At 34.7% G+C, this 21,860-nt stretch overlaps 2 protein-coding genes and 1 long non-coding RNA gene across 3 annotated transcripts; 2 read left to right on the top strand and 1 right to left on the bottom strand.

Moving 5' to 3' along the window:
- The first annotated feature begins 3,057 nt into the window (after positions 1-3,057).
- On the top strand, positions 3,058-7,421 carry LOC113283948 (isopentenyl-diphosphate Delta-isomerase I-like). The gene is made up of 6 exons (XM_026533324.1): positions 3,058-3,525; positions 4,929-4,984; positions 5,356-5,447; positions 6,177-6,279; positions 6,352-6,489; positions 6,820-7,421. Exons 1-6 carry the CDS (start codon positions 3,227-3,229, stop codon positions 7,065-7,067), a joined length of 936 nt encoding a protein of 311 aa, XP_026389109.1. The 5' UTR covers positions 3,058-3,226; the 3' UTR covers positions 7,068-7,421.
- Positions 7,422-8,278: 857 nt separating this feature from the next.
- On the top strand, positions 8,279-13,663 carry LOC113283945 (EP1-like glycoprotein 2). Its single transcript, XM_026533323.1, has 2 exons — positions 8,279-8,871; positions 12,738-13,663. Exons 1-2 carry the CDS (start codon positions 8,301-8,303, stop codon positions 13,064-13,066), a joined length of 900 nt encoding a protein of 299 aa, XP_026389108.1. The 5' UTR covers positions 8,279-8,300; the 3' UTR covers positions 13,067-13,663.
- Positions 13,371-14,401, bottom strand: LOC113283947. The gene is made up of 3 exons (XR_003327845.1): positions 14,223-14,401; positions 13,906-14,018; positions 13,371-13,608 (listed from the first exon to the last, which is right to left on the bottom strand). It is a non-coding gene; the product is annotated as an uncharacterized LOC113283947 (long non-coding RNA).
- Positions 14,402-21,860: the final 7,459 nt, after the last annotated feature.

Below are 21,860 nucleotides of genomic sequence, written 5' to 3'. Positions count from 1 at the left end.
GGGGTAATTATCTTGGATCTATCCCTGCCACAAAAAGAGTTTTTTTTTTCTTGAGCCACTGAACTAATTGGTGGTTTTTTTTTTTTGAAGTCATTTGGTACACAGATGGCAAAATGTACTGAGAATTTGACGATCGTGAAAGGGATAGAAAAAAGAGGCTGCGGAGGTGGGAACAACTTTTACAGGCATCGAATCACCCAGCTGCACTGAGTCAATATTACAAAAATCTTGCTAATTGTGAAAATTGAGTTCTTAAAACCTATGCAAAGACCAAATCTATATTATAAGGGATAATGGTGTTTTCCCATTTGGACGGATATCTACATTTTGGTTATATAAAGAAGGTCAGGATTTATTTAAGAAATTGGCCAAGTTCTCTAGCATCACTCAGTGCAGCTGGGTGATTCGATGCCTGTAAAAGTTGCTCCCACCTCCGCAGCCTCTTTTTCTATCCCTTTCACGATCGTCAAATTCCCAGTACATTTTGTTGTCTGTGTACCAAATGACTTCAAAAAAAAAAAACCACCAATTAGTTCAGTGGCTCAAGAAAAAAAACTCTCTTTGTGGCAGGGATAGATCCAAGATAATTACCCCACTCATGGGTCTGTAGCTGCTTTGTGGTTAGACAACAACGATGCATATAAACACTTAAGAAGCAGGACAAAAAAATAAAATTTGATTTGACCAAATTACTATGAAGATATTGCAGTATAAATCTTGAAGCATTGATTTGTTTCTGCATTACATATTGAATAATCTTGCAGTCTTTTAAAACAATGACAAAAGAAGAAAAAAAACACTACTGATTAGTTCAGTGTCTCAAAAAAAAAAAAAAAAACTCTTTTCCTGGTTAGACAACAACATGATGCAGATGCCAACTATCATATTACATCCTAAAAACATATATGTTGGCTGGTAAGAGTCATGTGTCTCATGCCCAACGTGAGAGATTTTACAGCCTACAAACATACATGGTTACAACCTAATAATTTCTTAACGACAACCTAGAAACATACATGTTGGCAATTATAGGTGATGATTGAGGGTTTACAAACGCTGAAATGAGGAAATCTAAGTTTAGATAACAGAAATGACTACAAACACTTGTCAATCCAAAAATTTGTGGAAGAAGCTATTCTCATAGAAATTTGGGGTAAACAAAATTCAAGCAGTTACACAATGAACCAAAACGACGGGAGGGTTGCATGAGATAAATTACAAAATTCATTATATATTTGGGAAATAAAGATCATGTTATGTTCATATGCACAATTTTTTTGGGAAGTTGCATTGTATACCTGGAAGCCGTTAATGATGTGTTTGTAAAAGCTGAATAACTTCTTCGCAAATGTCCGGGTATGATTAACGTAGTGCAGCATACGTAGAGTCTAATGTAAGCGTCATAACTTCGTAGCGACCACCCACAACTCAATATATGGCGTAAAGACTGAGTAAAGTCTTTGTAATTGAATCATTACAGAGGCTAAGATCTCAATAACAAAAATAAGAAAGCGTTTGTTAATTCTGGCGGGAAAAGTTGCACCTCTGTGCAGCACTTGCTTCTCATTACAACAAATTTTCGTTCCGTCTGGTGTCAAGTTCAGTTAACACCCATAGGAATTCGCTAGTATCTTTGTTCAGTAGCAAGATTGTAGATTCCCCTATGGTTCATGCAATAACAGAAATCTTGCCGACCAACATCATCTGTTAGTCCATGATAAAGGGTAAAGGAAGTGCACAAATTCTACACATTATGCCTTTGGGTACAGAAACGGAAAGGACAGATTCTGGTTATATGGCAGATTATGGGCCACCAAAGAAATTTAGTATTGAAAAATGTCAACCTGACAATAAGAAGATTAAAAATTAAAATTATTCCCTCAATCAGGTTGCTCAGATCTTAGCAACACATAAACCGTTAAGAAAAAGCATATCTAAGTATTAAACATTGCATACCTGAAGTCTTCCGTGGAAATATTTTGATGCAATAGCCATCTCGCCTGCTCTAGCATTGTGAACTGGACGGTTCTAATGCGCACCTAAAGATGAAGATTTAGGGACTACCACTCACAAAATTAACAGAGTATAACTAAACCAAAGAAATATCGAACATAATGAACCACACCACAATCCAGACATCTAACAGTGAAATAATGTCGAACCTGTTTGAGAGAAAAGGGAGTTTAACTAATTGGGAGAAAGAAATAGAAACCCTAATTTCAGATGGCCTAAATGGGTAAAACCAAATTTGAGAGAAATAAATTAAAATCTTAATCGCAGATAATCCAAATTAGTAAAACCATAATTAGGAGGGGAAAAAAACTGAGCTTAAATTTCATAAAATCAAAATGAGCGAGAGTTTCGTACCTGGGATTCAATCAGAAGAAGAAGAAATGACATCTTCAATTACAACATGGAACAAAGAAAATAAAGAAGAAGAAGAAAAGATAACTTCAACTCCATCAATTCCCAGACACAACCGCGGTGATATATCAATTTTAGATCCAGTTGTAGCTGATGCCATCACAACTCATGCCTAGAAAACGTAACAGGTATGCTGCGCATTAATGACATCTAAATTTGGGGAAGTATGTTACCATGACGGTTTTCGTTTTAGAGCTTGCCGCACCTAGTTATATGTTTTCTCAGTTGTCATGCAGAGAAAAAACTACAAACTTGGCCAATTTCTTAGATAAATCCTGACCTTCTTTATATAATCAAAATGTAGATATCCGTCCAAATGGGAAAATACCATTGTCCCTTATAATATAGATTTGTCTTTGCATAGGTTTTAAGAACTCAATTTTCACAATTAGCAAGGTTTTTGTTCTAATTGCACGTCAAAATTACTCATTGATCAAACATTCATTCATCCAGATTAATCTGTAGATGGTACATCAATATATCTTGATTAACAAGTATGAATTAAAGATTTATCGAGAAAATTAACTAGATTTTTTATGGGAATTTTCTAATTTTTCTATACCACCAAAAAAAGATAAAAAAAAAATAAAAGAAGATTTTGCTCGGATCAATAAAATCCCCCCAAAATGTATTTGGTCCAAAAACACGAGTGCCACACCAAATACACAATAAAAACTCCCAAGTCCCAACTCTAAACCCCAGAATCTTCTATTGATCAATCGTTGAGATTAAATCCAGCTCCAACTTTAGAAAATCCCGAAAATAGACGAATTTGGGAAACCCTGATTTAAGTTGTTTATAAATGTCCGCAGCAATCAATACAGTAATCTTCGCCACCACCACCAAATTAATTGCAAAATCAACGGCACCCTTAAAACCGTGTAATCGGTTTCTCTTCAATTCTCCTTCTTCTTCTCTCATTAAAACCACTTCGTTTCCGATCTCTGCAACTACCATTCCGTGTTACAACTCTGGAATCGGTCTGAATCGGAGTATTTTCCGTGCCTTCTCATCATCATCGTCTGCTGTTAATAATACCATGGCTGATGTCTCCGATTCTTCTATGGATGCTGTTCAGCGACGTCTTATGTTCGAGGATGAGTAAGTTTTTATTTCTGTATTTTTTTTCCAGAATCTGTCCCAAAATTAATGAATTAGGTTTAGCTGAGATGAAATTAGTTGATAATCGATTGTTACTTGTTCGTATTATTCATATTGGCAGTGTGATATGAATTCGATTATTCGGGATCTTCGATTTGTGCTGCTTGTTGTGCATAATTCATATGGCAGATTAATAAATCTAAGATTGTTGTTTTCTTGTGTAAGATGATCAAATTGTTAGGGGGTTGATGCTTCTGAATGAATTTTGATGCCTTGTGTGTGCAGTAGGTGTGGTATAGAGTGATTGGAAATGATGGAGGAGGATGAGGGTCTAGGTAGGTTAATAGAATTTTGATGTTGATGTTTTTAGTGCGAGACTCTGACTTGGTTACCACCCATGCTCTCCATTTTTCTACAAAAATCTTCTCCAATTGACTCTGACTTTGTTTGCAACAAGAACTTGTTGAGAAGCTCGTCCCACATGATCTTAATGTTTCTTTGAAACATCTTCAGTTTTTCCCAAACAACATCCACATAAAGGAATCACGATCCATTAACTCCCTGAAATATAGTTTTAGCTGACATGAAATTTGATAGGTGTTAAAAATAGTTTTTGCGCTTCACCTACAAAAATTAGAAAACTAAGTTTAAATTAGAAAACTAAGTTTAGATTTTCGATGATAATTATAAAAGTTAGAAACAATTATACACTAATCAATAACAGGATCATGCATAACTATTACACATACCTTGGTTGCATTAACATCTATCTTGCCATCTACCTTGTTTGCTGACCATCTTAATTGATTTCCATTAGCAAGGTAGATGTTGATGCAATCAAGTTACATGTAATAATTATGTATGATCTTGTTACTGATTAATGTATAATTGTTTTCAAACCCTGTAATTTTCATGGAGGATGTGAATTTAGTTTTCTGATTTTTGTAGGTGAAGCGCAATAAATGTTCTTACCACCTATAAAATTCATAAGTGTATTTCAGGGAGTTAAGGGAACATGGTTTCTTTGTGTGGATCCTGTTGGAGAGAAAACTTAAGATGTTCCAAGAACATTAAAGGTCCTGCGGGAGAAGCTTCTCAACAAGCTCTTGCTGCAAACAAAGATCAGATTCCATTGGGCAATGAAAAAGATTTTTTGCAGAAAAAGACAATGGAATCTCTTTCATTGTTCGCTCAAGTTTTTAGGATAAAAACAGATTTGGCAAACTATAAGGATAGTTGGTTTTGGTACTTTGGTATAGTTCTCAGTACTTGTTGTCATTTTTGTAGTTCTTGTGGTATCTACGGATCCCTTCTTACTAATTATTTTTCTACATTTTTTCTGCTTAAGAACTGGTATGGTTGCAAACATTTTTTAGTCTTACCATTTATCGTCTTCTTGGCAGATGTATTTTAGTGGATGAGAATGACAATGTTGTTGGCCATGATTCTAAATACAACTGTAAGTGATAGTATTACTTTTATATATCACAGCTTTAAAATTTCTTTAAAGTTACAGCTTACATGCTAAATTGGTGTGCACGTGCACTCAGGTGACCTGTGAAATGTTGTTTAAGATTAATACATAGTCTAGAAATAAATCCTTACAGCTTAGAATGTGGAACAAGGGCATACCATGAATTTGGAATTAATTTTGCACCCTTCGTTTCCCATTTGTTCAAGGCATACAACCAGTTATTCATTTTTCCAATATAAATTTCTTCTCAAACTCCCTGTAACTTCTGTCAACGTCATAAATATAAAGTCTCACATTATATATCTTTCTGTTTAGCAGACTACAGATCAGTGCCTAACTGTTTCCATATTGTGCAGGCCATTTAATGGAAAAGATAGAATCCGAAAATCTGCTGCATAGAGCTTTCAGTGTTTTCCTATTCAACCCCAAATATGAGTTGCTACTTCAGGTATGTCAAATTTATTGGCAGGATCAACTTAACCTTTAAACTATTTTAATAAGATTATATTTTCCTTCTGGTCTTAGTAAGTTCACAGTGGAATTATTACTGAGAAAAGACAGATATATTGAAAGAGGGCCTGTTATATACTTAAGCAAAGACAACCAAAGAGCCCGAGTCAGCACCTGGGTCATTTGACTCTCTTAAATCATCTAGTACCGTCTTAATGAAGTGGGACTAGACTTATCTGGACTTTGTTCTGTACCAGAATGTGGGTAAAGAGCCACCTCCCATAAACAATGGTGTCAAGTAATAAGAATAAAAGACCAAGTAAGATGGGTTTAAGAAAACTCACCCTCTTTCATTCATTGAGTTGAAGAAAACTCACCCTCTTTTATTCATATCAGCATTAACAAATGAAGTTATAGTATCATAGCTTCGGCCTAAAGCAAAGGTCAGTCCAAAACCTAAACTTATTGTGCCAGGGAATGCCACAAGCAGAAAATTACAGAATACTGTAGTTTAGTTTCACAAAAGAAGGTAACCAGTACGTCACTACCCTAGGTGAAAAACAGACACGACACTATAACATAAAATAAGTGGTCTCAGACAGCTCCCTGATGGTTGTAAATTTAGTATTTAACTTAAATGTGTGTGGAGCTAAGTTATGTTATTTTTGTTATTGGGAAGTGATTTTGAATGCTTATGATGACATAAGTCTCTCTATTCCTTGGCCAGCAACGATCTGCTACGAAGGTAACCTTCCCCTTGGTTTGGACAAATGCGTGCTGCAGCCACCCCCTTTATCGAGAATCTGAGCTTATAGAAGAGAACTACTTAGGTATGTATCTTGTGTTAAAGTAATATCCTTAGGCTGATTTCTGATTAATTTTGGTTCGTGTTTCTTTTACAGGGGTTAGGAACGCTGCACAAAGGAAGCTGTTAGATGAATTGGGTATTCCTGCAGAAGACGTGCCTGTCGATGAGTTCACACCTCTAGGTCGAATTCTGTACAAGGCTCCATCAGATGGCAAGTGGGGGGAGCATGAATGTAAGAATTACTAACTTAGATAAATGACTTGGCTTTTCTCTATGCTGTTTTTTAGATATGTGCATTTCAAATCAGAGAACCCATATATTTAGATCTGTGTCACTGCACAGAAGTGAGAATTATGTCTGTTCTCTAAATTGGTCTGAATCAAATGTAGACACCCAAAGCACCTATCCATGGTGACTAACTTGTGGCCAAGGGTCAGCATAAACAAGAGCAAGAAGTTTACTGACTCGGGATGTTTTCAATGACCTTGGTTAACAGTATACTAGTGTGTTTGTGGTCCGCGTTGCAGCTTCATTCTGACTCTCTGATTTCTTGTTGATGCAGTGGATTATCTACTCTTCATTGTCAGAGATGTGAAAATGCACCCAAACCCTGACGAAGTTGCTGATGTTAAGTATGTAAATCGTGAAGAACTGAAAGATCTAGTAAAGAAGGCTGATGCAGGTGAAGTAAAGCTATCCCCTTGGTTCAGACTAGTTGTCGACAATTTCTTATTCAAATGGTGGGACCAAGTTGAACAAGGTACACTTCAAGAAGCTGTCGACATGAAAACCATTCACAAGTTAACCTAGGAGTACAAGCACCAATATTATACATACATGGCAAACCAAGTGTAAATCGCACAAGAACGCTCGCGCCACGAACTTAGATCTTTCATATCCTGTGTCATGCAATGCACGATAAATCATGATATATGTAGGTAGGCAGAAGACACATATTTGTGCTTATGGTTTCGGGAGATTGTATCTGTGGGTCTGATAAGTGATAATGTTGCTTGTTCTGGTATATCATCAGGTAAAATGTGCAAAAAGGTAAAAGTTATTTGTTCATTTCAATCTTTTAATAAGGTTTGAAATTGTAGAACATGGTGATATGTATCATATTAAAACTAGTAAAATAAGCAGAGATTCTGCACGTTCCTATTCTTCTTTTTTTTTGGGACTGGAAATAAGTAGAATTTCTGTCGGTTGAGAGCGTCCACAATGGACGACTAAACCCAAATATTTGGTCCATTGGATAGGCCTAGTGGGACGGAACATCGATCAAAATTTGATCAAAGACTAAAACCCAGACTAAATTTGGTTGACGACCAAGACTAAACCCAGATATAGTTGGGCGTTTATATAATCCACGCCCCACCACCAGGCGGACGTATAGTCCACGTCCACACCAGGCGGACGTATAGTGCACGTCTGGTTTTTTTTTTCCTCTTTCATCTTTGGTTATACTCACACCACTGCAGTTGCTCTGAGGCTCCTTTGGGGAGGCCTCCGGGTGGGAACTCATTTTTTTTTTTTGGAAGCGTTAGTTGTGAATGTAATGTGAATTTTTAAGGAGGTCGTTTGCTTACGAAAGTACCAGGGGAGGTCGGATTTTATCCATGACATTAATGTATGTGGGTTGATCATTTTCCATTTCCCCACCCCCAAACGGTAGATAAGCTTAAATACTAGAGCACTCATAAAAGATCCATCACGCCTTTGGCATTTTTATTAGTTTTTGTGTCGGTAAAAGATAAGAGATAATACTAAAATAAGCACCGTGTCAGAACATTTTTTGAACGGCTAAATTTCCCAGAATTGAAAACCGTCGCGCTCGGCTATATAATATTGTTATATAACTGTTCTAAGAAGAATAATGGAATTGAAAACGTGTTACAACAGTTAAATAGTGTTAAAAAATCTTATCTATCGACAAATCTCTAGTATGCCCATCACCATAAAGTCCATCAGTACAGACTGAGGCTATATAAAGCTGTTCTAAGAATAATGGATTCGTTTTTTTTCTAACTAGATTTGAAAGATATGAAGAGAAATAACCCCAGTGCGATGTTCATCTTGATTTTCATGATCATTTTCTATCTTTCATCGGTTGTCGATGCTGTATCAGTTCTTATATCCAAAACTTTCAAGTTTGTAAACGAAGAAGCTAATCGTAAGCTTGATGCCATCTCAAATCATCCTTTCTCTCTTCAGTTTTACAACAACGCCGCTAATAAATACACTCTTGCTCTTGGAATGGGCATAGGCGTCTCGAATTCGCGTTTGATCTGGGTTTGGGCAGCTAACCGGGGAAGACCGGTTGGCGAGAATGCCGTACTCAGCTTCGGTCGCAATGGGAATCTAGTTCTGGTCGATGCTGATGGTCGTGTGGCTTGGCAGACAAGAACTGCTAACAAAGGGGTCGTAGATATCAAGTTATTGCCAAATGGTAACTTGGTTCTCCTTGGTGGATTTGTTTGGCAAAGTTTTGATTATCCCAGTGATACGCTCTTGAATGGTCAGGGTCTCCGTCCAGGTGGTGCCAACAATAAGTTAGTCAGCCGCTTGTCCGAGACGGATGATTCTCCAGGGCCTTACAGTCTCGTTATCAACGGTGAGGGAAAATTTTCTTCTGAGCCACTGAAATACAATGATGTTTTGCTTGATTTCTTTGAAGAACGATTAGATAATCTTCCGTTATGCAGTTGTTTTTTTTTTGCATACTTGTTATGCAGTCCAGAAAACGGTTGCATAACACGTTATGCAGCTATTTTTTTCTTAGTATTGAAACCAACAAAAAATAAAGCTGCATAATTTGTCATACACCTACAATAATATCTACATAACATGTTATGCAGCCGTGAAAATGGATGCATAACCTATTATGCGTCCGAAAATATGACTGCATAATGCATTATGCATCGAGAAAATTGTTGCACAATCTTTTATGCATCGAGAAAATAGATGCATAACCTGATATGCATCTGTAAATATGGATGCATACTTCATTATGCATCAATTTTTTATGTACGCACTAAAATCAACCAAAAAAATTGTTACATAACTTGTTATAGATGCATAACTTTGTTATGCAGATGCATAATTTGTTATGCAGTCGAGAAAATGGTTGTATAATTCGTTATGCGTCTGCAGAATGTGTTATGCATCTTCTTTGGTGGCTGCATAATGGTTATGTAGTCAGTTTTCGAAATTTTGCCTAACATGATGATCACCTCCGATTTTTTTCGTGAAAAACAAAAATTTGATATTGTTGTTTGTACTCGTTGCGTAGCTCTCTTAAAAATATTTCCAACGATATAAAATTTGTAAAATTCCAAGGCGCGGATTTTTAGATATGTTATATCCAAGTTGCGTTGCCAATTATACCCCTGATGCATAACCCGTCATGCGGATGCATAATCCTTCATGCAGACATTTTTAATAATTTCATATAATTATGGGTGTCACAGAAATAATTATGGGTGTCACGATACTTAAAATTAATTACGGGCCGACAATAAGAATATTATTTTTTTTGGGCATATGCCTAATTTTCCTGATAAGATTTGTAATGGGTGTCTAATATTTTTTTTCCTATAAGTACCTGGTACTAAATATTTAAAAAAACGAACAAAAGAAAAACTAGAAAATATTATGTTCTTTCTCTTTTTTCTTAATTCCTTACTAGCATCGTCGTATTCTATGTTCAGTGTGTTTGTGGTCGAATCAAGGTCGTACTAACCTTTGAATTTGATAACGTTGTTAGAGGGCTTCATTATATTCTGAAATCGATAATTTTTTAACTCGTTTGTACTCGCGAATAAGATTCAGAAGGGTCAAATTATTTTTTAAAAGAATCCTTGAAGTAAACAAAATATATATAAATATAATTTTCAAACCAAAAATCAAAATAAAATTAAGTAATTTTAATATCTGTTTTTATTTTTATTAATGAAATGGTATCATAAAATAGTTTGAAAATAAAATATAATAATATTTAAAGAATAAAATATATGAAATAAAAAATTGATTATATATATAAGGGTATTTTTGTCATTTACAAAATAAAATAGGGACAAAAAGGATAAATCAAGGATTAAATTTTGGTGGGACCAAAGCTTATGTTTTTCTAGCTTTAAAAGCTCCTCCTCCCCAGCTTTTGAAAATTGAGGAATTTGGGAAGTGCTTTGGATAAAAAACACTTTGATTTTTTTTACCAAACACCAATGTCAAAAATTATTGACATATATAGGTTTTGAAATGAATGTCAAAGATTTACCTATTTTCTCTAAATTCTCACTGATTTACCCTTGCTTTGGGATCACAATGTCACATTCATTGTCTTTATTATCAGTGAGAGATAATTAATCTAATTTAATATTTTAAATCTATTCTCTATCATGTTGGGATATTTGGCCATCCCAAGTGGAATTCCATGGGGATTCATAATTTATACTAGGATCCAGAAACAAAAAACTAGGAGGTTTAAATTTTTAGGAATGTATTAATATGGGTAAATTTGGAAAAAAAAATTACTCTCTTTGATGTTTCTTAATCTGCGTGAAAAACTCTACAACATCATCTAAATTGGAACGGAGGAAAATTGAAATATCTAGGAAAGGCTGAGGTGATCTGAGGTATTAAACTCCTAAGGAAGGGAGATGAGTCGACTTTGATCCTCAGCCAACCTCATTACATAGACAAGTTTCTCAAGAAGTATGGTCATTTTGATGACAAACCATCCCGAAATGCATTAGATCCTACTATAAAATTAAATTAGGATTATTGGACGTACTCACGCTCAACTTGAGTATTCCAGTGTTATAGGAAGTCAATGCATTATACAAGACCAGACATAACCCAAGTTGTCAGTGCATTATATCACTATACAAGCAACCCATAAATTGAACACTGAAGATCAGTCTAAAACCTAGATGGTAATAACTCAACCGTAGAGAAAACTGATGTAGGTAAAGTAAAAGCTATCCCCTTGGTTCAGACTAGTTGTCGACAATTTCTTATTCAAATTGTGGGACCAAGTTGAACAAGGTACACTTCAAGAAGTCATCGACATGAAAACCATTCACAAGTTAACCTAGGAGTACAAGCACCAATACTATACATATATGACAAACCAAGTGTAAATTCCTCAAAAATGTTGTCGCCACGAACTTAGATCTTGCTGACTGGAGATCCCAAGATCAAGGTTTTGAATGAGGCAATTAATTTGTGGTGGGTAAAGGTAAACACTATCATAGAATTTCATTCTCTGTCTCTTCCCTATGGTGTTGATGTGATAGTGTGACTGCATGTAGATGATGACTTTTAAATAAGTCTTAATGAGTTGTACAGTTTCGATTTAAGATTGAAGTGGGGTGTAGCAGTAACGCTCTTGATGGAACTCACCTATCTGAATGAGGAAGTGGGGCCGCTTCCTATGAGAATTGAGCCGGTTCTCTAGAGTATTCTGAGAAACAGGATATGTCCAGGGCCAAATTGGACAAAATGGCACGAACTTAGCAACTTCGGGAGGATATCATGCGTGGTGATTGTCGCGAATTGTACCAAACACTAGCATCTCAAGATAATGTTCACTGTCTAGGAATTAGTTCCGGTAACTTCTCACTAAGCAAGGGTTCAAGAGCTCGTGGACACCTTTGCCTAAATGGTATTTTCCTTATTCTGATTTTTTCGTTTTTACTAAAATTTCATTCATGCGGGGGATTGTTGGAAAAAAATGAGTTTTTTAATTAAATGATTTTGGTCTTGGTGTGGTTTGATACACTGACTTAAGGGTCTAAGGATACTCACTCATTTTTTTGGGTGAATGAAATGAAACCTTTAGTCCCACATTGTGGAAAACTAAATAGGTGCTCCACTATATAACCATATTCTTATGGATATATTGTAAAATGTGGGTGGAATGGGTGGGGAGAAAAATACATGTTTCAACCCATGCATATGCGTGTATACCATATATTGGCGAGTTTTTCTTTAGGAAATTAATTCCAAAATTATTTTCTTAAGAGTTTTATTTATGGGTAAATTCCTTTTACGTGTTTTACTTGTTTTTAAAGAAAACCAAAACCTAACTTGATTTGCAAGTATGTCATCCTATAAATACAACTCAAAATTCTGTTTTGAAAACATACAAGAAGCAACCATATTCATGTCTTCTTTTTTTCATCTTCTTGCTTTTGTTTGTGCGGCGTTTTACTTCCATCCCCGTTGCTGAGTTCAAGAGTGGGTAACTTGCATTGTGCTAACTCAAGTTATGTTGGACAGTCTTATCCTGGACACATCTTCGCCGTGAGGGGTTTAGCATTACTCAACTAGAGTATACCCGCGAACTAATGTGTTAAGGACAACTTGTTGAACCTGTGATTCTGCCATCGTCAAGTTATTTCGGTAGAGTTGTTTCAGATTAGTTATGTACATATTATTTTTTATACATCAAACGTTTTGTTTCATTGTTGCAAGATCCCAACAATCTTAACACATTATTATTCCTTGCAACGATGTCAACAATTGAAACAAAGATCAATGTTGAAAGACCACAGAAGTTTAACGGAAAGGATTTCAAGAGATGGCAATCAAAGATGTTGTTTTTCCCGAGCAATCATGATTTGGACGCAGTACTGCAGGATCCTCTTAATGTTTTGATGAATAAAGAAGATAATACTGATGCTGATAATGATTATTATATAAGGGGTAATTATATGGTTAAAAATAATATCATGAATGGTTTGGAAGATGCGATGTATGATTTTTACAATGCTAAAGATAACTTGACTGCTTATGAGTTGTGAACTTCATTAGAAGCAAGTACCAAGCTGAGACTGCAGGAAGCAAGAAATTTCTGGTAGCAAAGTTTGTGGAGTTCAAGATGACGAATGATAAGTCTGTTGTTGATCAATTCCTCGAACTTCAGCAAATCATTAACGAGATTCTTGCTGAAGGTATGGTCATTGATGAGACGTTTCAAGTGTATGCAGTGATTGAGAAATTACCATCTTTCTGGTCGGAGTACAAAAAAAAAAGCTGAGACATGACACTGGCGAGATCAACATGGTTGAATTGGGAAATAAGATTCAAGTGCAAGAGATATTATTCACCAAAGATAAGAACGTGTCATCTACAAGGGACATGGCTAACAAGGCTCATATATCTGAACACAAGTCGTTCAAAGATGGGAAAGGTGACAACAACAATCGCAACTCGAAGCATGGACCTAACAAGACTGTTGTTCTTCATAGAAGATTCATAGCAGTTGTTCTCCATAGAAACATTCCAAAATTGTAGAACATTCTAGCAGGTTTGCTGGTCAAATATTGTGTTCTCCATAGAACCCCTGTGAGTCCAGAAAAACTTTGGGTCAAGCTTCCATAATTTTAAATCCATAAGCATATCATCATTAGCAAGATCATTAGGATTAATAACAATAATATATAGCAATAATAATAGTCAACGTCGAATTAATCAATACCAATTAAAAATCAATATAAGCAGTAGAAAGAACAGAATACAAGGCATTACTAAGTCAACAAAAGCTAACTTTTATCTAACAACCCAATCTGATTCTAATCAACCTGTAATAAAAAATAGAAAAATTACGGATATAAAAATTCAATGGTTTCCATATGTCTACCTCCTAAATTCAAGGGTTCTTCCTTTCCTCTGCATCGTCTTTGTGATTAAACTCCGCCTCCTAAATTTCATCTGGTGTAACCTCTTCAACTGAATACCCAATCTTTTATAATCCTGAAATCGAGATTGGGAAGCTTAAGTAACGAAGATTTAAACGGAAAAATATAATTCTTTTGTAAAGAAACCTAAAAACAAAATTTGATTCCATTTAAATGATTGAACCATATGATTTTTCTTCTGCAACGATTAAATAGAAATTATCCATAAAATCCAAGATCAATGAAGCTTTAATTGATAGTTGTGAAGTGGAGAACCTACGAAATTGAAGACTTAGGATCGAAATTTTAGAGCTGGCTTCATCCTAGAGACAAAAATCAGATGAAATACCCACTTTTTCTCACTACACAAATAAAATCTGATGAAACACAAACAAAAATCAAACAATCAAACCAAACAGGAAAGCAAGGGTCTACGATTTGTGTGAAGAGAGGAAACATTTTCAGAGGCAGACAGAAAACTCGCTCAATGAGAAAATTAGTTTTCATATAATACCATTCGCATCCAACTTCCTCAAACATAGAGGAATATCTGGACGACCCTAATCGTCCCCGACCGCACCCACCGTATTCCTGTTAACCCACATTCCAATCCCGTAACAACACCGAAGTTTTTCTAGCCATCAAAGTCAAAGCTCTACCCGGACGACAGGGATCGTCGGATATGGGCTTTTCGGATCAATCTTGTCCACTCTTTTGATCACAAAGACAAACACCATCTTTTTTTTTCTTTTTTTTATAACAGTGATTCCTGCAGTGGACTGAAATATCCCTATTCCCTAAGAGCATCCACAATGGGCGAGTATAACCAAATTTATGGGATGAGATCCTAACACAGTGGGACGGAGTAAAGATCAAATTTGGACCAAAGATCAAATTTCAGACCAAATATGGTCGCGACCAAATACCAAATTCTAATATAGTCGGGCGTAAATTTAAAGTACGCTTGATGCTGGGCGTAAATTTAAAGTACGCTTGTTAACGGGCGGAGATTTAAATTACGCCCGATGAAATTTTAATTAAATAAAAAAAAAAAGGAATGAGGCGGACTTTTAAAGTCCGCCTGTTAAAATTTGCAAAGAATGGGGCGGACTTTTAAAGTCCGCCCGATGGAATTTTAATGAGGCGGACTTTTAAAGTCCGCCTGTTAAAATTTACAAAGGATGGGGCGGACTTTTAAAGTCCGCCTGATGGAATTTTAATGGGGCGGACTTTTAAAGTCCGCCTGACGAAATTTTAATCATGTACCGTTGCGTCACACCACGGACTAAACCCAAATTTTGGTCTTTTTTTTTGATCTTTGATCTTTGGTTTTGATCGCACCACTACAGTTGCTCTAACTAGTTTAACATTTTTATCTTTCTCTGATTGTATCTATGTGTTTTACTTTTTCGAAATGCCGTCGTCCTTAGTGAAACACTTCCACTAGATCAACGAGTATATAGATATAACTAGGCTACACTAAAGTATACTTTATTTTGTCGTGACGTTTATAGTGTACTACTGTTGTGTTACGAGACTACAATGTGAAAGCATGACTTAATTAGCTCACAAACCAATCGAGATCGGTTCTCGTGACAGCTTAAAAAGAAAGGAAAATATAAAAAGAAAATTCATCTCCACTTGTAACCGTCGAGGTCAATGATCCATAAGGTATTTAATACAGAAATTTGCATGCAGTTCCTCCCGCTATTACACGATCTTAACAAGCATGGATGAAAACAAATTCAAGTAGGATTTATCATAGTTATTTTTTGAATATTTTTTTTTAGTTTAATCAGAATTTCATCATAACTATTTGTCGAATAATTGTTTTTATTTTAGTTTAATCAGAACTTCATCATAACTATTTGTCGAATAATTGTTTTTATTTTAGTTTAAACTATGATAAGACCAGTTTCATCCTGTCTGGTTTTTTTCAAAAAAAGAACTCTTGATTTTATCATTAACAACGAATCTTGTTTCGTAGATAATTAAAAAATTTTCCAAAAATATAAACTATATTTACTTGTCCATTAAAATCATATTTTAAATATATTAGGACAATTAACCCATTTCTCCTTTTATTTATCGGGAGGCATTGAGCAAGTGCAATCGTATCGGTCTCAACACATATAGGAGGCCAGAATCAGCGTGGATGGATTAGATTGTCCAAAGCCTATTTGGCACAAGTCCTCCAGAGGCGAGACTACCTAAAGTGGAACTATTCTCTACAAAGAAACAGATATAATAATACCAAATCAAATGAAGCGCCTAATCTAGAGAGCATTGTGCCTGAGTTAAATAAAAATCAGTGGATATTTTAATTTCAAAATGGATGACCAAACCTAGCAATTATTTGTCTTTTGTTATGAGTCTGATTTTGTGCACATTATGCATGAAAAGAGATGCAAAGAATGTCATAGGCTACGTAAATGACACCTTGGCTGGTTGAATGGCCCAACTTTAGATTGATTGTGGATAGCTGTCGGTTAGTGTCATAGTCTTTTTTTATTTTATTATTTTATTTTCTTTATTAAAGTATGCGATATTAATCGGAGGCCGGTGAATAAAGCAAAATAAGTTCATTTTAAAGTAAATTCCAAAACTCTTTTTCCAAAACACTTTTCTAAAACAAAATAGGTTCATTTTAAAGTAAATTCCAAAACTCCTTTTTTTGTTCATTTTAAACAAAAATAGATTCATCTTACTTAATTAGGACTAGTCTTATTTAACAATCATCTAACCTTTTTTGGAGTCCATTTATGTGCAGCTCTACTTAATCTGGGGTGCAAATTCCTTCCTTTATTATTGGCCACTCATTTAACCCCGATTATGTTTTCTACTCATAAAATTTTAATTTAAATATGGGTGCAATAAATATAATAATAGGGAATTGGAGAAAATAAAATCTTTCTTTTTCCTTATTCACAGATCATCTCCCGATTTTTGGATCAACGGAACATAGCAAGTTTAAGAGATCGATTCCCTTCTTCATGAATCCCCGTCTGGTTTAAGGACAAAACCCAGATGGGGTATCTACTCTATAGACATCTAGAGATGGAAATTAGCGAAGATGGAAGAGATTGAGGATGAAGAAAAAGAGCCGATGTGGAGGACAGAGGGCAGAGCGAAAAAAGAAATTTTTTTTTATTTATTTATTTTTATCTCTCTATTTTCTCTACCTGATCAATTATAAAAAGAAGGAAAAGAAAAAAAAAAGATGGTTTAGAAATTTATCAGATTCTTTACATCTTTGTAGTTTTAGTTCTTGAAAGCCATCACCAATTCTACTTTGTTGTAATTTTTCATCATGCTAGTACTACCACAGCTTTAATGATTGCACAATGTCCAAATCCTTCGTTGTTTTTTTTATTTATCAGTAAAAATTGAGTCAAATGATTATCAAATCTAAGATCTCATATCAAGGAAGATTTTTCTTTTTATTATAAATATCCATTTTACCATACTAGAACCAAAATTAAATTTGATATTATAAGATCCGAAAGGTCGTCTATGGGTTCTTCCAGCTATAACTACAGAATGTGAATCGATCAAAGGTTGGCTATGGGTTCTTCCAGCTATAGCTACAGAATGTGAATCGATCGATCATAATGTGCCTATCCCATATAAGTATCATGTTAATTTAATTATCCTACCATGATCATTTTTTCACATAAAAAGAGATAAATTAGTTTGATTTCAGCTTATGAATTAAGAATACCGAATAGTTTGGATTCTATGAATATTCAACAAGTCATGTAAATTGACGGATTACTATAAGAGACTGTTTTATTTTGATGAGAAGAAGAAACCACCGAGAAAAGTGATAAGACGGGGGAACAAGGTTTGACTTTTGTGCCCAACTTATTGTTATCACCGAGTTACTAGAATTAAAATAAATAAATAAATGATAACCATGAGTTAAAGGATATCCTATAACAAAGGGAGGAATGTGCACCCCTGGTTAACAAGGGTGCACATAGATGGACTCAGTTTTTTATTTTTAATATAACAGTCGTCATGGTCTTAGGATATCGACCATGATGATTTTTCGGATATCGTCATGGCATTGTTGTTTATCATGCCTGAAGTTGCAAATGTCATGACAATTTTTTAAGCAACAAGTTTTTTAGAAAATTTGATAAAAAGTTATTTTGGTTGAGATTTAACACCATGATTACTGGTAAGAAAAACTTAACCCATTTTAGTTGAAATATTGAAAGAATCGTCATGGTCCTAAAATATCAACCATGATGATTGTTTTTGCGTTGTCAAGGTATTGTTATTAGACCATGATGGTTAACTGACATACCATTTTATTATAAAAATTAAATAATTAAAGTAATGAAGGACATATACTCCCCTTAAAGGTAAGATAAACAGATATTCAATCCGAACATCTTTGTTATTCCTCTTTTGTAGTCCACATAACTACAAAAATCACATAAGGTATGCTGTATAGTTATTCTCCCCCTTAGTCAATGCTTTACTCTTTCGTTAGATATAACGTTTAAGCACAATTGTCCTTTCCTTAGTGATTGCAAATCACTTGTTTACTCCATATATTTCTCCCCGTTTTTATCACAAAATGTCAAAGGTTCGAGCAAATACAAGTCAAACCAAAAGGATCTTACAAATCTAAAAGACTTGTACAACCTATAAGAGTTAAGCACGAAGGTTTCACATACCACTTTAGATAACCAATATTAAAACCGAAACTACAAGTAATTTAATTTTAATACGTTATCAAGGAAATAATTGCCAGAAGCAATTTTCCCTTAATAGTTTAAAAAATGACGAAGAAACTTAGTTCCCTTGTTAAACCGATTGTAAACATACAATCTCTTATTTCGATAAGGCCAAAATAAAGATCAGAATTAACTTTATTTCTCTCATCAGGTTCTAATTATTCAAACAATAACTTAGACTTTTATCTTTAGACAAGACAAGTACTAGGTTAATAAACTAGTATTTCTTGTCAAGGAATTCTATTAGACTTGAATAACCGAATCCTTCAATTTGATAAGTCAAACTAAGATCAGAATTAACTTAGTTTCTCTTTTACGGAATCGAATTGGAGTAAACAAATGATCCTGTATTTTGTTAAGCCATAAATAATACATACAAACCAAAATAAATTGACTTGCGTAATTATTTTCTTAATCGGAAGCAACTGAAACAAACATAGACATTATAGTACCGCAATTGCACCGAAATTTCGTTAAGCAAAAACACTTGATACCAAATAATAAGTCAAATAAATTGATACAATTTTTCTTAACCGGAAACAACTGAATCACACACACACACACATCCATACACACATAATGGAATATATATCAATTATACCGAAATTTTGTTAAGCAAAAGAAAAATCTATGCAATATAAACAGGATTTTCTTAAACAGGAAAAAGATTAACTAACAAATCATTACCTCATGTTCCGCATCCTCTTCTCCCAAGAAAGATATATCATTAAGCGCAAGTTCAAGTTAGAACTCTCCCCCAGTATGTTGTCATCCTCTTGTAAGAACAAAATAACAACAACAAAGAGCAACCTTTACCAGAGAAAGGTTGAATCGGTTTTAACTAATGCGTGCCAATAGAAAAAGTTGAAAACCCGAAACACATATGTTTTATGCTAAACACGACTTATGTAAACAAAAATTGATTCAACATATTGTGACTTTTTACATATGAGTTTCAATCGGAACACCTTATGATCCTTTGATAAAGCCTACCAACATGGGCTAGAACTCAATCTCGCTAAATCAAAAAGTCACACAAACCATAAGGGTAACAACATATGAGACCGAATATTAAGGTTATGAAAACCGAAATCAGACATATCATAAACCAAAAGCACATAGCAAAACATAGACATCGAATCACAGGCTATGTAATCCGAAACTATCACAAGGAAAATTATAAAATAAAAATTTTATTCATAAATAATTGATAATTTTATTCAAAATAGACCTTACACAATAATCAAATATTAATGTCTATTTTTCTCCAATCGCGTATCTTGTAAAGATTGCTTTCGAATTCTCGATTCAAATTATTTTGAGCACATCCTTTTCCAGTAGAAGATTTGTTCATATCATACAGTTGAGAATGAAGATCAGCTAGTACTTCTTTTAAATCCTTTATCATTAGCTCATGGTATCTAATACAACTTTTAACAGCAAAAATCTGTTTTCTTAAAGAATCTTGAAGATTATCGTGTTGTGAGACATCATGAGTTTCATCCATAACCGATGCACACAGTGTTAAATCATCAAGAGATGACCCATCCTTCACTGATTTCTCCATTGATGCAAGATAGTCTTCTTTCGGACAAGAAGAATATATAATATATGATAGGAGAAAATCAAGGGGTGATATAATTTGGTTTATGAAAACTGAATATATTTATCCAGAAAGTGAAAGCTATCGATTATGAGATTATTGTTGCCTAAAGAACAGATTTGCAAACTAGCCCAATTTTACCCCTCCTCACAAACAGAATTTTTGGGAAACAAGTGAGGATACATTTTTTTTCCAACACAGTCAGTGTGTGTTGAGGTGAGGTTTAATCTCACCGCAGGTAACAAAGATATCCTTAGGATGATTTATGAACACAATAGATTATGTTTCTTTGTGTTCTTTCTTTATCTTGTTATTGCAAGAATCTTCAACTTCTCTAATAAACTCATCAGCCTTCAAAATATTTATCCCCTTACGAAGTTCCTTGATGAATTTGTTTTGTTGGAGACTTCCATGGAAGATTGCAGTGTGGCTATTTTCTCCACATAAAGGACTTAACATATCATCGGAAGAATTATCTTTTCCTTTGCTAGCTTCTGACCCTTTTGGTATGTCAACCAATTTTTCTTGCTCAGATTTTACCTCTTGAGTTTTATCTGACAGGGAGTTTATAAGGTTTTCAAGTTCTAGACTTAATCTTCGAATTTCCTTAATTCCCAACTCAAGTTTTTCTAGACAATTCTTTATGAGTTGATCAGACTCGCGAGATGCATCACGATTAGAATTAGCAAGAAGTGCATTACAACCTGATATTCCTTCATAGGGTTTTTCCTCCGGAATATCATCTAGGGTAGAGATTTAAGCCTTGTTGCACTTTTGAGCTTTTCTACCAGAACAATGTTTTGCCATATGTCTGAATATAGGGTACTTGAAACATTGGATTACTTTGCTACCTTTTTCATGACAAAAAGATAATACATCAGGACTTGATTTATTTTTTAATAAAAAATTCTTAATCCGTTGTGCTAGGAGTACAATTGTTGAGTTAAGATCTTTTTCAACACGCATTTTATCCTCTTGGAAACGTTCCTCAGTCAGATTTATGCTTACTTCTTTCGAAGATTGATTTGTATTAATTGAGGCATTATATCCAACATTTATGTTCTTCAGCAGAGTTTCTTTGTCAAAGATCTTTAACTTTCCTACAAGAGAGCTTCGAGAAAGTATAGAAATCATTGGCTTCTATTATGGCATGTTTCTTAGACCCGTATCTGGATGGTAACAGTCTGAGAATCTTGCATATTATTTCCTTTTCAGGTATAGTCTTTCCAAGAGAGAGAAAAACATTGATGATCTCAGAAAATTTAGAGTTAAACTCCTCGAATGTATCGTTATCATCCATTTTAAGGAATTACCATTCTGAAGAAAGAGACGGAAGTCGAGCTTCTTTTTCGAAATCATTCCCTTCAAATACAGTCTCAAGAGTATCCCATGCTTCCTTAGAAGTCTCACATGAAGAACATGATGTAAAAGACCACGACTCACTGCATGTATTATGGTATTCAAACCATCAGAATTCTACTTTGCAAGATCTCTTTCTTCATATGTATAGAACCACAAGCGTTTAAACTCGGTTTCCGAGTATTCCACTTTCAGTCGTTCATATCCT

Source organism: Papaver somniferum, chromosome 5 (genome assembly GCF_003573695.1).
Source record: "Papaver somniferum cultivar HN1 chromosome 5, ASM357369v1, whole genome shotgun sequence".
Classification (NCBI taxonomy): domain Eukaryota; kingdom Viridiplantae; phylum Streptophyta; class Magnoliopsida; order Ranunculales; family Papaveraceae; genus Papaver; species Papaver somniferum.
The sequence above is the reverse complement of the archived record's forward strand: the minus strand, read 5'-3'. Positions and strand labels throughout refer to the sequence as shown.

Bases quoted from the DNA above. Each gene is read 5' to 3' on its own strand.
- LOC113283948 (XM_026533324.1), top strand. From the start codon at position 3,227: ATGTCCGCAGCAATCAATACAGTAATCTTCGCCACCACCACCAAATTA. The intron at 5,448-6,176 runs GTATGTCAAATT...TTCCTTGGCCAG, and splicing joins AATATGAGTTGCTACTTCAG to CAACGATCTGCTACGAAGGT. The intron at 6,490-6,819 runs GTAAGAATTACT...TTGTTGATGCAG, and splicing joins CAAGTGGGGGGAGCATGAAT to TGGATTATCTACTCTTCATT.
- LOC113283945 (XM_026533323.1), top strand. From the start codon at position 8,301: ATGAAGAGAAATAACCCCAGTGCGATGTTCATCTTGATTTTCATGATC. The intron at 8,872-12,737 runs GTGAGGGAAAAT...CATTGTTGCAAG, and splicing joins TTACAGTCTCGTTATCAACG to ATCCCAACAATCTTAACACA.